At 44.8% G+C, this 15,537-nt stretch overlaps 1 protein-coding gene across 13 annotated transcripts in view; it reads left to right on the top strand.

The window, feature by feature from the left end:
- Positions 1–15,537, top strand: part of NDRG2 (NDRG family member 2) — a 45,128-nt gene that overhangs the window by 16,811 nt on the left and 12,780 nt on the right. For all 13 annotated transcript variants that reach the window (XM_083411326.1, XM_083411333.1, XM_083411331.1 and 10 more), the window contains 7 exons: positions 1,176–1,281; positions 3,928–4,048; positions 4,153–4,215; positions 9,700–9,760; positions 10,694–10,780; positions 12,614–12,670; positions 14,860–14,963. In XM_083411326.1, coding sequence (XP_083267452.1) covers positions 1,176–1,281; positions 3,928–4,048; positions 4,153–4,215; positions 9,700–9,760; positions 10,694–10,780; positions 12,614–12,670; positions 14,860–14,963 — 599 coding nt within the window. The remainder of the gene's footprint in view (positions 1–1,175; positions 1,282–3,927; positions 4,049–4,152; positions 4,216–9,699; positions 9,761–10,693; positions 10,781–12,613; positions 12,671–14,859; positions 14,964–15,537) is intronic.

The raw sequence follows: 15,537 nt of genomic DNA, 5'->3' as shown, positions 1-15,537 counted from the left end.
ATGCTGATTTTAATCTACAGGTCAAAAAACATAGAGTTGTCTTGAAGTAGTTGTAGGGACAAAGTAAGCAACTAGTGATCTTGATGGTCTTGGCTGGTACTTGGGCAGCAGAATGAAAGTGAGCACCCCACGAATCAGAGTCTTCTTTAAAACAAAACACCAAGGTTCTAGTCCTCAAGGCTGTGAAGATAGGCATGAAAATAGAAGGGTCAGAAAATCAGAAGCTGAGGGTGGTGGAATAGAAGAGAAGAATATTATCAATTTTTAAATCACACTGGTAACTGGGTCTTGAACAGTATCATGATGTCCAGATAATAGAAGGGGGATAATATTTTATCTCCGTACTGTGATAAGGTCCACCTGGTGATTATATATTGCTGTGCATTGTTGGCAATGCTGGGGACTCAAGTACTGAGCAGAAGTTCTAGCAGCCGGGATGGGCCATGGTACATGCATAGTAATTTCCACCACCCCATAACTAGCATAAGGAGAATAAACTGTGTAAAATAAGCGAAAATATCCAATTTTGTGTGCGCGCATGTAATTTTCATTTCCCACTCCTTGTTTTTAACCACACACCACAAACAGCCTCAGATGTATGGGAAAGCAACAACTGACTGGGCCCTGAGTGGTCTTTTGACTTGGCCCATTTATCTGCTGTCTCTGAACCCAGTCTCAGCCCTGCCCCTTGAGGTACCCTAATTTTAAAAGTGCAAACAAACTAGGATTGAACCTACGTCTTAACTCATGCACTGTATGTTTTCTGTGGAGACAGCTGCTATGATCAGGATACACTGGAAGCCTGGAAGGGGGGGGGGACTAGGATCACAGCAGACAGCTCCCTCCCCACCCCCCATGTTGATTGTGCCTTGTACATAGAATCTATGCATGCAAAATCTTTATGAACATGTGATGTGCAACACCTGCATTTAGCTGGATCCCAAATTTCACAGAGGAAGCCAACACATATACAATCAGTTTACGGGTTACAAGGAACCATCTCAGCACAGAAGTCAGAGATGGGGCCACCACCACTTATGACCTGACTTCTCCCTCCATGCACTCAGCATAAGTCTGGTTATGGCTGTCTGCACTGGCTTATGGTCTAGCCCTGTGATGTCACATTTACTCACCCTTCTTTCTTTCTATCTCTCTCTCTTTTCCCCCTTCCACAGAAACACACAGTGGAGACACCTTATGGGGTTGTGACAATCACCATCCATGGGACACCCAAGCCCAAACGTCCAGCCATCCTCACCTACCATGATGTGGGACAAAACCGTAAGACTGGAGCACCCACTTGGTTGGGGCAGGAGGGAGGGGAGGTTGGGGGCTTTCCAAACGGTGCAACCCCAAGAGAGAACTTGGCCATTTGACCTACAGTCCAGTTCGTAGAACGTTTGCATCATGGATCTTGACATTCTGGAAGAACCCCAAAGAACTTTTTGTTTTGGTGGGGTCAGGAAGTCCCAACACATATTCACACCTATGCAACACACACACTGGGTCTCCTATTGTGTGGAGGTTCCTTGATACTATACCACTGGTGTAGGCAAACTTCAGGCTGCAACCCCAAGATCCACCAATCAGGTGCAAAATACAAGGGCCTATTTGGAGAATACTATAAACAGATGTCAAGGCTTATTTGGAGGCTGGAGCCAGGTACCTGCTGCTCCCCGTGAACAAAACATTGGGAAGACCTGCATGTACGAGCACAAACCTACATCTAAGTTTGCGTGGATCAGAAATTCTAACAGATTAATGTAGGGAAGGAGAGCCATTTGTGGACACTATTCTTGAACAAAGGGGAACCAAATCCTTTGCTTTCTGATTGCAAATCATCCTGCGATCTACTGATGGATCCTAATTTGCCTTGATCTGCTCGCCCCCTGGGGATGCACTCTACCCCACCCATCACAATCAATCCTACCATAGCTGCTTGAGGACGAAGAACCAACACTTCCTAACAATGTAGAGGAGGAAGGGGGACACTCAGGCCCGATGGGGGAGGGGCAAATACAGCCCCTCAGGACCACACCTCTCTTTGGCCACTCCCCTCACCACTGTCCTTGTTGCCTGGTTGGAATATGTCCCTGAACTCTGATCATGCCTTTGGGTTGCTTGAGGGCGGGGGAGTGGGGAGAGGCGTCTGTGAGCATGTTTCCACTCTCCTGTTCTAGAATACCAGATCTTTGTGGCCTTTGAGGGTGCTCGAGTTTACGTTGTGGGCTTGCTCGGTGGTCGACTCTCAAGCAAGTCGGTCGCTCTGCCTCAGAGTCTGTCTGCAGGCATCTGACTGCTGCTGTCTCTGAAGTTTCCCACCCACCCGCCTGCCTGCCTTCTGGCTTCTGCAACAGGCATTGAAAGCTGGAGGAGACAGAAAACACTCATCCAGGGGAGGAGGAACTGCTGGCTTTCGTTCTTACTTGGTTGTTTATCTCAACCTTATCTTTAGCAGCTAATTTCCCCTACTACTCTCCCTTCCAACTCCTAGAGAAAAATAGCCACCAAGTAGGGGAGATAAACAAGGGGCAGAGAAATGCAGCCAGCAGCGCCTCCTCCAGCACGTGTGACATTTTTATTCCCTCTAACCATTTATGCTGGTCTGCGAGGGAGTCTCCAAAATTCCCCATGGAATGGTGGAGCCTGCTCTCTCAGGGTGAGTGTAATGTCTAGCCAAGTCCTTAGTTCCCGTCCTAGAAAACAGGTATGATAGCAGTGTTCCTCACTGGGTTGTGAATGTGAACGAAACATGGGTTGTCTTGCATTCTTTCCACAGCCAAGGGACCATTTAAACTATCACTGCTAAGAAGAAGAAGAAAACTTGAGAAAAGCTTTCAGTCATGCAGCTTTGCATTTTGGTGCACTTTGGTCTACTTTCTCATACCCCCAAAAGGCCTGCTTTTTATTCCCTAACTCTTCTTTTTCCAAAAAAAAAAAGTGGATTCATACCTTGACGTTAGAATCGCCAGATTCCATTCTAAAACTTTAATTTGAAATATTAAACATTGTCCTATTTATCGTTAATGTTTCCCAAGTGATCTGCACTCTGTTCCAGAATTTCCCACCATCCCTTGAGGCCAATCATCTCCTGGTTTTGAAAGCATCTAGACCAGCCTTTCCCATCATGGTGCCTTCCTGCCACTCCCATCAGCCCCAGCCAGCATGGCTGTGCTTCCATGGCTGTGCTGGCTGGGGCTGATGGGAGTTGTAGTCCAAAACATCTGGAGGGCACCAGGTTGGAGAAGCCTGGCATAGAAGGCTCTTCTTCTCTTCAAAAGCTTTCACCCTTGTTAAGGAGAGCATAGGAGCTCTCTCCTATTCAAGGTTGCTTGCTTGTCTGAATGCCCCCATCTCTTGCTCTTTTGCCAGGCCAGCTGAAGACATTTTGATCCCTTAGACTGCAGCCCTTAGGATACTTACTTGGGGGGAAAGCCTCACTGAACACAGTGGGTTTTACTTCTGAGTACAGTGGTACCTTGGTTGTCGAACTTAATCCGTTCCAGGAGTCCATTTGACTCCCGGAACAGTTCGAAAACCAAGGCACAGCTTTCAATTGGCTGCAGAAGCTTCCTGCACTCAATCGGAAGCTGCGTCGGACATTCAGCTTCCAAAAAACATTCGCAAACCGGAACACTCACTTCCGGATTTGCGACATTCAAGAGCCAAAACGTCTGAGTACCAAGGCGTTCGACAACCAAGGTACGACTGTAAACTTGCATAGGCTTTCATGGTAAGGTGAGGAATCCAAACAGCACCTTCCAGTGTAAAAAAACAACAACAGTCAGTTTGCTGCCCTGTTTACTGACTCCTGGAGCAAGACGGCAGCCGCTGTCTTGATTTTCACCTCGCCAGTCTCGACGACACTACCGCTTGGCCTTCTGCAGCCTGACACCCACTTCTTCTGTCTCCCCACCCCCACCCCAGATCTTTCGTGCTTCGACACCCTCTTCCACTTTGAGGACATGCAAGAGATCATAAAGAACTTCGTGGTGATACATGTGGACGCGCCTGGCATGGAGGAGGGGGCCCCGGCCTTCCCTCTGGGGTGAGCCTTGCAGCCTCCATTCCTGCCCCACCCGCATCGTTGGGTGTGATGGGGACAACAGCCTAGCAGTCTAACACAGCCCCTGCTCTCTGCTCTCTTCCTAGGTATCAGTATCCCTCGCTGGACCAGCTGGCTGACATGATCCCCTGCATCTTGCAATATGTGAAGTGAGTCGGGGCGAGATCACACGGGTGGGTGGGTTGCGACCACAACCTGTGTTGGGGTCACCTGTCAGCCTTCTCAAACAAGGGTTCTTTGCCCTGGAGTGTCAAATCAGAAAAGGCACAGCCTTGCATTCACATCAATCAGACAAAACAAAGCACAGAAACAGCTTGGAAGATTCTACTACCTCCTAGTCTGTTGGTTCAGTTGCTATCTCATTTCCTGAAAGGGGTTCAGTGCCTTTCACAGACGTTAGGCAGGCAGGAATTTAGCTCTTACACATTCTTAATATGGTCCAAAGACCCGTATAAACAGTTTCAAAAGCAAAGTACACCAGAAATACAGAAAAGGCATTACTAGGCAGTCGCTGTGTTTTATCCAAGACATGTTGATTTCTAATTCTTTCTACCCCTGAAAGAAATTTTGCCACAGCCAGGGTTATATCATTTTTCTTATCTTCAAGGAGATACTTGAGATAAAAGATATCGGAGTTTCCAGGTAAATTTACCAATAAGGGCTCAATTCATTGGTTTCTGGCTTGCTTATATACCCCGCAATATAGTAAAAAATGTTTCCAACAGCCTGAGGACCTAGATTTAGCAACCAAAGGTTTCTTTTCCCATCCAGCTTATTAATTTAGAGACTTTTCTCTCACCCTTCCAGTCACCAGCAGCCATGGGTTATTTTAACAATTTAAACTCGAAACTTGCTCCACACACCCCTTTTCCCTCCATTCCCCAGACCCCATAGCACTCCAAAACCTGGGAACACAGTCCAGGAGCCCTAGCTCCAAGTATTCCTCATTTTAATTCTTAAAACCCAGACTGTTCCTAGATTCTTCACTAGTTCCTAGTTCCATGAAAACCCTGAGGAGCCAAGGATAAGCACTGGAAATCTCCTCCTCTCAGTTCTCCTTTATACTCTCAATCCAGGGGGGAAGAAAACAAATCTCCTGCCCCCTCCCAGCTGTTTCCAGCTTATTCCTAACACCCTGGAGGTAAAGATGGGAAACTGTGACCCTTCTTCTAAGCCAGCCTTTCTCAACCTTGGGTCCCCAGATGTTGTTGTACTACAACCCCCATCACCCCTAGCTAGCAAGGCCAGAGCTCAAGGATCATTGGAGTTGTAGTACAACAACGTCTGGGGACCCAAGGTAGCCTACCAAAGTAAGATTCCTTCTTGGGTATTTCCCATTATTATCATTCATCCAGAGGGATAGCCAGCCGCGTGTGTCTGTTACAGGAAATGCAAGTGTCTTTGGGCATCTTAAACACTAACAGAGTGATTGTGGCCTAGGCTTACCACCTTTTCATCATGAAGTGTTATATTCGGTTTGGCAGATATATATATATATATATATATATATATATATATATATATATATGCAGGTTTTGGTGTCCTCGGGTGTCTTCCCGTGTAAAAGTTGGGGTGTCTAGGCGACGTTTCGACGAGGTCTCACTCGTCATCTTCAGGCTGGTGCTTTCGGCTTCTTGTTACTGGAACAGAGCAGGATCTCAGTGTTTGAGTTCCTATAAATACTGTTGAGGAGGTGTGGTGTATAGCCTCCAATGTTCTGGGCAGAGAGGAGGTTCCCAGGCTAGTGTGCCTTTTCTTCTTTTGTTCCTTAATTACTTGAGGGATATCTTGAGTGATTTCTTGAGTGATTTCCTGAATCCCACTTAGGTGGGTCATTAGGTGTGGATTAGTTGCTAAAGCCTTCGTGTCTTGAACTCTTGAACTTTGTGAAGAGTTTTTCTGAGAAGATGGCTGTACTGCACTTGGTTGTGCTCTGGCTTGGCTTCGTGTATAGGGGCGAGCTGTGGTTTTGTGGCCTGTGCCAGCCAGATCTGTGTAGGGATTGCAGGGGGGTGCAGCATCCGGAGGTGCCACCCTGGTTTGGCTACTGGATGGTGTCTGTAATTTATCTGTGGAGAGGGTCTGGGTTTGGGTCTGGTGTGGTTGATTGGTGATGGCGTTCTGTGTGCCTCTGGATCTGGTGTCAGATTTTGTGGGGAGGGCTAATTTCCAGATGTCTGGCAAGCGGGATGTGTCGTCACGCTTGTTCATGTTGTGAGGGTGTTTCTCTATCTCGATGGCTTCCATGATTATTCTCTTGTGGTGATGTTCCATGTTAAAGAGCAATTTGGAATCTGCAAAATTAATTTCGTGTCCTGTTTCTTTCATGTGTTGGAAAAGAGAGGAAGTTTTTTCTTCTTTTTTGACGGCATTCTTGTGTTCTGCGATCCGTGCATTTATTCGTCTGTTTGTTTGTCCAATGTACGTGGCTGGGCAGACTTTGCAGGGTATTTCATAGACCCCTTGGTTTTCCAACTGAATTTTATCCTTGGGGTTTCTGAGGATATTGGCTATTTTTTGGTTGGTGCAAAAGGCTGTTTTGATATTGTGTTTATGGAGGATTTTGCTAATTTTATCTGTAGTGCCCTTGATATAAGGAAGGAGGGCTATGCCATTGTTTTCTTCTGTGTCTTGGTTTTTGAGGGGTGTTTCTTTTTGGATTAGCTTCGTAACCCTGTTTTGCTGGTATCCATTGGCAATTAACACATTTGAGAGATTCTGTAACTCAGTTGTCAAGTGGTCTTCGTCAGCCAGGCGTTTGGTTCTGGAGATGAGAGTCTTGGCTACGGAGTTTATTTGTGCAGGGTGGTGGTGTGATTGTGCATGTAAGTAGCGGTTGGTGTGTGTTTTTTTCCGGTAGATAGTGTGTCCTAGGGAGCCATCAGGTTTTTTGTAGATTAGGACGTCAAGGAAGGGAAGTTGGTTGTTGGTTTCTATTTCCATAGTGAATTGTATTTTGGGGTGTAGGCTGTTGAGATGTGTGAGGAAGCTATCCAGTTTTTCCTTCCCGTGTGGCCAAATTACAAAGGTGTCGTCAACATATCTGAGCCAAAGTTTGGGTTTGTGTTCTGACTTGTCTAAAGCATTGGTTTCAAAGTGTTCCATGTACAGGTTAGCGATGACCGGTGAGAGGGGTGATCCCATAGGTGCTCCTTCTATCTGTTTGTATCTTTGTCCATTGTGGATGAAGTACGTGTTGGTTAGGCAGTGGTTGGTCAGGTCCAAGATGTATTCGGGGGGATTGTATTTGTTTTGAATGGCTGTCAAGGCTTCATTAATGGGCACTTGTGTGAAGAGAGATACAACATCGAAGCTCACAAGTAGGTCATTGGGTTGTAGGTTTTGCTTCTTTATTGTTTCTATGAACTGGAAGGAGTTTGGAACGTGTGAAGAGATGGATTCTGCATAGGGCTGAAGTTGCTTGGCGAGAAATTTAGCGAGATTTTGTAGAGGTGAGCCTATGGAGCTGACTATTGGTCTGAGTGGTGTTCCTTCTTTGTGTATCTTGGGGAGGCCGTAGAGTTTGGGGCATCTGGATGATTTTTCTCTGGGGATGATTCTTAGCTGGATTTCTTCACTGATAGGAGAGGCTTTTATTTTGGATTTGGTGGTTTTTTCCAGATAGGTGGTGGGATCTGTTTTTATAGGTTGGTAGGTAGGGTCTTGGAGTAGATTTGATAGTTTTGCTTGGTAGTCCGATGTGTTCATCACAACAGTGGCATTACCTTTGTCTGCTGGGAGAATGATTATGTTGTTGTCTTTCCTCAGGTTGGTGAGTGCTTTCTGTTCTTCTTTGTGTAAATTGCTTCTGGGTGGTTTGCTGGAGCAGAGGATGTTGGTGACTTCAAGTCTGATTTTATTGGCTTCATCTGGATTGATTTTGGTTAGGCTAGCTTCGACCTTCCTTGACGTCCTAATCTACAAAAAACCTGATGGCTCCCTAGGACACACTATCTACCGGAAAAAAACACACACCAACCGCTACTTACATGCACAATCACACCACCACCCTGCACAAATAAACTCCGTAGCCAAGACTCTCATCTCCAGAACCAAACGCCTGGCTGACGAAGACCACTTGACAACTGAGTTACAGAATCTCTCAAATGTGTTAATTGCCAATGGATACCAGCAAAACAGGGTTACGAAGCTAATCCAAAAAGAAACACCCCTCAAAAACCAAGACACAGAAGAAAACAATGGCATAGCCCTCCTTCCTTATATCAAGGGCACTACAGATAAAATTAGCAAAATCCTCCATAAACACAATATCAAAACAGCCTTTTGCACCAACCAAAAAATAGCCAATATCCTCAGAAACCCCAAGGATAAAATTCAGTTGGAAAACCAAGGGGTCTATGAAATACCCTGCAAAGTCTGCCCAGCCACGTACATTGGACAAACAAACAGACGAATAAATGCACGGATCGCAGAACACAAGAATGCCGTCAAAAAAGAAGAAAAAACTTCCTCTCTTTTCCAACACATGAAAGAAACAGGACACGAAATTAATTTTGCAGATTCCAAATTGCTCTTTAACATGGAACATCACCACAAGAGAATAATCATGGAAGCCATCGAGATAGAGAAACACCCTCACAACATGAACAAGCGTGACGACACATCCCGCTTGCCAGACATCTGGAAATTAGCCCTCCCCACAAAATCTGACACCAGATCCAGAGGCACACAGAACGCCATCACCAATCAACCACACCAGACCCAAACCCAGACCCTCTCCACAGATAAATTACAGACACCATCCAGTAGCCAAACCAGGGTGGCACCTCCGGATGCTGCACCCCCCTGCAATCCCTACACAGATCTGGCTGGCACAGGCCACAAAACCACAGCTCGCCCCTATACACGAAGCCAAGCCAGAGCACAACCAAGTGCAGTACAGCCATCTTCTCAGAAAAACTCTTCACAAAGTTCAAGAGTTCAAGACACGAAGGCTTTAGCAACTAATCCACACCTAATGACCCACCTAAGTGGGATTCAGGAAATCACTCAAGAAATCACTCAAGATATCCCTCAAGTAATTAAGGAACAAAAGAAGAAAAGGCACACTAGCCTGGGAACCTCCTCTCTGCCCAGAACATTGGAGGCTATACACCACACCTCCTCAACAGTATTTATAGGAACTCAAACACTGAGATCCTGCTCTGTTCCAGTAACAAGAAGCCGAAAGCACCAGCCTGAAGATGACGAGTGAGACCTCGTCGAAACGTCGCCTAGACACCCCAACTTTTACACGGGAAGACACCCGAGGACACCAAAACCTGCATTCCTGTACCCGTGAAAATCTACGAAAGCAAATATATATATATATATATATGATAGATAGATAGATGATAGATAGATGACAGATAAATATAGATAGATAGCTGAACACACACTTAACATGTGGGAGAAAGAGAAAGAGAGGGGGAAGGGAATTGGAGCCTGGGGGGCCATGAAAACATGAGGCACACAGTCTGTGCCATTTCAAAGTGTCCACTTTACAGAAACTTCCAAAGGCACAAGATAAGCAAATGGCTCGGGCCCACTTCTTCTCCCAAGTGCCAGAAAAGTGCCAGGCAGCTCCTGCTCCTTTGCATATTTTGAAACTGGCCTCTTTCTCCCTCCTTTAGCTTCACCAGCATCATCGGAATTGGAGTCGGAGCCGGCGCCTACATCTTGGCACGCTACAGCGTAAGTGGGTGGGGGACCCATGGGTGGTGGTCGGATTAAGTAAATGTTCTCCATGCCCAGTTTGAACCTCTCCGGAAGTAGCAGGGCTGCAGAGTAGCTGACTTCTGTGTTCCTATTAACAACCACAGAGCAGTGTTTCAGTTGTTTCCTGAGCTGAAGTACAGAGGAAGGATGGGCCCAACATTTGATTCCAGCAAGTGTGATGTGCTGCAGTAATTAAGAGAATTAGTTGAGAGACAGGAAATTCCTGTTTCAAATCTCAGGGGAGGCATGAACTCGTGTGGTGAAATTATATAAGTGGCTCTCTGTTAGAGGCCAAGACTTTGCCACAGGATGAATGGGGAAACTTTGTTCTGATGTTATCGATTGATTTGTTTCAGAGACGCCAGATCTCCATATGTGCTCCCCGCTCCCTTTCTTTAAAAAAAATAATAATATTTTTATCTTCACACCAACCTGTGAGGTAGATTAGACTGAGAGGGAGTACATGTCCCAAAATCACCCAGTGAACTTCATGGCTGAGCAGGGATTTGAACCTCAGGCTTAGCTTGATGCTCCAAACGCACCACCCTATCTCTCTGGTTTCGGTAGGGATTGCTGCAATGATGTACACAGAGCAACTCGAATATGTGTCAGAAGCTATTTATGAGAGCTAGTGTGACAAAGAGGAGGAGAGGACAAGCAATGCTCTGGTTCAGATCTCACTTCAGCCAGAACCGGAAGGGGGGGAAAGTTTAGCATAAGCAGAGTCTGTTGGATCAGGCCAAGGGTTCTGCAAATGCCACGTCTTATTTCCTTCCCTGGCCAGCCACCTGCCTCTGAGGCACTGAGAAGCCTCTGTTTTATGTCCCTGAAATTATACATAAGCAGTATGTTGAGCACCATGCGAACATTTTATCCACTAGTCATGAGTGCTATTATGATTTTCCACAGCTCTCTCATGCAGACACCGTGGAGGGTTTGGTTCTGGTCAACATTGACCCCAATGCCAAGGGCTGGATGGACTGGGCTGCTCACAAGGTGAGATTGGGAAAGTTACCACTGTCTAATGCGCCTAGTAATCAATTGCAGATGAAGTGAAGGGGTCTGGTGCAGCCTTTACTCACCTGGTGTCCTCCAGATAGTTTGGATTGTAGCTCCCATCATTCCTGACCATTGCCATGCTGGCTGGGATGATGGGAGTTGTAGTCTAAACATTTGGAAGGCTCACAGTTGTGGCAGGCTGGTCCAATGGGCGCTTGAATCGTTGTTCTTATTTCTACAAATTTAAACAGCTAACATAACCTATTCTTTGACTGTTTATAATGACAAATAAATAAAAAAATCCCATAAACATTGGTGTTGGTGCCAGTTGCCCATCGCTATCTAGATAGCAGAAATTCCTTTCAGTCTATCAACCTCTCAGCTGCAGGCACTTCTAGACTGTTGCACTTTTGTGGATGGGATTCAACCACATACCAGCAAATTGAGGTCATACAATTAAAGTAGCACTCCTGCACAACAAGCTCATTTCCGGGGGGAGGGGGGGAGATAAATTTTGTGCTAAAGAAAGTGATGATAGGCTTAATTCATTGTTATTCTTATAATTTGGCTATTATTGGGGTATACTGGAAAACTAATTTGAAAGTGACGAGCTGTTGTAACTGAAAGTGGAGGATAACAGTTACTAGATGGGATGTATAATCTCCCCACAAACAAATGAATGTTCAACAGTTGCTTGACATCTAATCTCTTCCCCACAAACTGTGTTCAAACAAACCAAGATGAGTGCTCCATAAACAGGTTGTCTGAAAGCAACCTCCATTTTACTCTTCTTCCTCTGTCTGCTGCCCTGTTTCATCTGCTTACATTTCTGTCTCCCTCTTTTTTCCCCTCTGGTTTCTCTTCAACTTTTTCTTTGCCCTCTTTCACCAAACGCTTTACTCCCCCCCCCCCGACTTTTCCTCCATATTCCTCCCAAGTTTATCAGAGACTCAGGTGTGCAACCTACTCCTCCCCCAAACAACCTAAAGGGCAGGATGCTTAAGACAATTCTGGCCAGGTAGCACCACCTGGCTAAGCTTTCTAGTGAGCCTCCTCTTTCCCAATTTTTGGCTCTGGGAACTTGGGAGATAGTAAGGGTAAAGGCCAATTTCTGAAGAAAAAAAATTCAAGGGCTGTCACTTACATAAAAGCTATCCCTCTTGATGTGTAGGTGGGTTCCCACGAGGCAAGACACAGCGAAAACAGCAAGAACCTTTATTGAACTACATAACTACATAACTGGGGAACTACATAACTACATAACTGGGAAACAGGGGCAAAGCAACTGCTTATGTACATTCCTGATAGCCTGGGCCACTTCCACTCCCAACGTGATTGGCTGTCTAAACTTCCAAGCTGCAAATCATGACTCAGAGTTCAAGGGCCAATGACAGAGGCCCAAATCCTGAAATGTTCTATGATTGGACATCATGTATCAAATCAGAACACAGGAGCTCAGATTCCTTAGTCCAGACTCAAGTTCAGGCAAACACAGACCACTGAATACGTAACACATCCCACATTATCTTGATGTCTTTTAGAGGTGGGATACAGTAATTCAGCAGTGGAATAAAATGCATTCTGCATATTCTCAGAAGCACTTAATTCTGATTGCTTTGCATGTTCCAGGATGAAGCCCTGGTACTGAAAAGAGATTTTAGCTTTTGAGTACTGGCTGAGCTCTGGAAGGCAATAGATTCTCAGAGATCTCTGCTTTCTCTCTGGGGAATAAGCCAATCCCCATAATTCTCATGCAGGTGCCAATCTGGCCCATTCAAACCAGTGTCTACTTTTGCATCTCCTCTGATCTCATTCTGTTTCTCTCTTCAGCTGACTGGCCTCACATCCTCCAACTCTGAGATGATTCTGCAACATCTCTTCAGCCAGGTAAGCATGTGCAGGAGGGGCGAAGGGCGACAGTAGTTGGTTCATGGAGCAGTGTGTCGGGGATAGAATGGACCAGGGATGCCCCCCTGTCTAAGAAGGCACTTTCTAGTGATGGGAGAGCCTTCGCCAACCTGGTACCTTCCAGATTATTTGAACTGCAAGTCCTATCAGCCTCAGTCAGCACAGCCATGCTGTCTGGAGTGGTTTGGACCTGTAGCCCAAAACCTTTGGAGCTCAGCAGATTGGTGAAGGTTGATGTGGGACCAATTCATGGATTTAGAACTTTATGGATTTATTATTATTATTGATTAAAAAACACTGTCTTGTTTTTGTATCTTTACTTCATACTTCCCCACCCCCACTTTTTGCTATATGTACATTACCATGTATTTGTATAGACAGCTCTTTATCAGTATATAATAAGCATGGTTAAAACTGGCCACCTTTATAGCGTAAATAAAACAACAAGACATCTTCGTGGAGTCATTCTAGAAGCAGCTAAAACAATAAGGCAGACTAATCAATGTGAACTGTTAAAATGGCTGGGTAAATAAAATTTCAACCTGGCACTGCAAATAATGTCAGCAACAGCCACACATCAGTACAGAAGGTATTCCATTGTCAATGTTCCAACATTATCTTTCCAACTATTTTCTCTCTTGTTTTGCAAAATTACCAGGAAATTATATGGTTGTGCTTTACCCTGCACCTTATTCCAAACTATGTAATTTTTCTATAGTGCTTGCATTTCCCCAATTACCCTCACTGACTGTAATATTTGTGAGTTTTATGCAGGTGTGTTTATTTTAATAACAAAAGTAATTGCACGTATAACTGTTGTGGATGTCACTTTACAGAGTAATAAAACAAAAGAAGAAATCTCCATCTTTTTTTAAAAAAAAAAAAAAACACAACCTCACCAGACCTATTCAGTGAACCTAAGTCCAACATATATGTATTTTGTTCCAACATTTAAATGTTAGGTACCACCACCACTCCATTTGTATTCAGGTTGACTGGTATATTGGTAATAATTACTACAGTTGGGGGTGGGGAATCAATGCTATCAAGCATTATGACCAAAAACCTGGAACTAAGTAAAATCTAAATTTCTAAAAAGTGGAGAAAACAACAGAGGGAAGAAAGATGGAAAGGGTACACAAAACTGTAGAAAGAGAACAATGCGTGGAATAGCTTCTGCCTGGACATAAGTGGGCAGAAGGAATAGAAAATATGGAATGTCCTCTGTTCTTCTGAAAAAGATCCATTCAAATGAAGGGGGGGCACTCTCGGGTAGCCCCCACTCTTCTGAATAGGGCTTGCTCAGGAGAACTTCCCACTTGACCCTGCCTCAGTGGAGAAGCTGTCTTTGTCTCCAAAGGCCACCTTCTGGCTACCACTTCACTTTACCTCATGATTTCTTAAGATGCTTTTAAAGACATTTTTCTTGTTTTGTCACTTACTGTTTGCCACCCTGGGCTCCTTTGGGAAAGAGGGCAGGATATAAATATAATAGAGAATAATAATATTGAGCCTCTATGTCGGGAAATGCCAGCATAGTTCCCTTGTTTGAGTGAAGAACTGAGGGGCTCTGTGTTATCCATGTTACAGCAGTGCCAACTGAACAGGGGTTCAGCAATGCCTAGCCCTGTGAGTGAGACACACACATTTCTCAGTTTTGCCAGGATTAGCAACCTTGAATGTTCAGAATCATGACTGGAGAACAAGGGGAAGAAGAGAGGCACATCACAATGTCAGCTTCGGTTACCTCAACAATCACCATCTAAACTCGAGGGCCAGAGCATGGCCTGTTTTGCAAATTTGATGAAAATGAATGAAGATGGTTTTGCTTTCTCTAAACAAAGGGATGGCTGGAGTTGGTATCCAATTATGCATCTTAAAAAAAAATAGTGTGGATTTGATGACAGGACAGTGTTTTTTGGGGGGAGGGGATGTTTGGCATCATTTGCATTTTTGCAAAATAGTAATAATGTAATTTACATTTGAGAGAAATGATTGGGTTGCCAAACTTCCCGAAGAAAATATCTTGGCCTGTTCCGATCTGTGGAAATCAGATAGCAGAGCTTTTCATAGCACAGAAATAAGCATTTCCATGTACTAATTACGGCGTGTCTTAATTGAGTGGGATTAGGATATTGCATTAATGCCCCGTTTATGTTCTTCCCCAGGAGGAACTGTCCAAGAACACTGAGCTGGTGCAACAACAGCGGCATGTCCTGAGTCATGCAACTAATTTGCCCAATATCCAGCTCTACTGGAGCAGCTACAACAGGTGGGTGTGTGGGCAGGACTTACCTGGGTGGGGACACAGCATCAAAGAGCAGCGTGAGGGCATGTCACGGTTGTGTTGGCAGCAGCAATCCAGAGCAAGAAAGACAGTTGTTGTGCAAGAAACAGATCCAGACTAAGCAGGAAGTCTTTTATTAGACCTCTTCCTGCCTGGGTACATACAGTGGCCAGCCTGGGTCGGCAGGACTGGTCCAGACACCAATAAGATTTTACTGTGCAGGAATATGTTCCCTCTGTAATATATTCTTTTGAATTTTAAGAGACATTTTATTTTCTTGTCAATTATGTTGCTTTGAACATCTAGTCTATATTTTATCTTCTTCTGCAATGCTTGATTTTGGAATGTTTCATGCGATGTTTTAATTTGGTTTGTAAAGCGCTTTGTGGTGTTTTTCTTAAAAATATAAAGTAGCATAGAAATGAAATGAATAACAACAACAACAACAACAAAGTTGTAGATGATAATAATAACATAGGTGAAGATTCCCTGCTCAAGCCCTGGTGGCCTCTAGTTCTCCAGCAGACTAGCATTTAGCAATGTTAGGTAGTTGGCAGGG

Source organism: Podarcis tiliguerta (genome assembly GCF_965153285.1).
Source record: "Podarcis tiliguerta genome assembly, chromosome: 13".
Lineage (NCBI taxonomy): Eukaryota > Metazoa > Chordata > Lepidosauria > Squamata > Lacertidae > Podarcis > Podarcis tiliguerta.
This window is presented reverse-complemented; position numbering and strand designations above follow the sequence as displayed.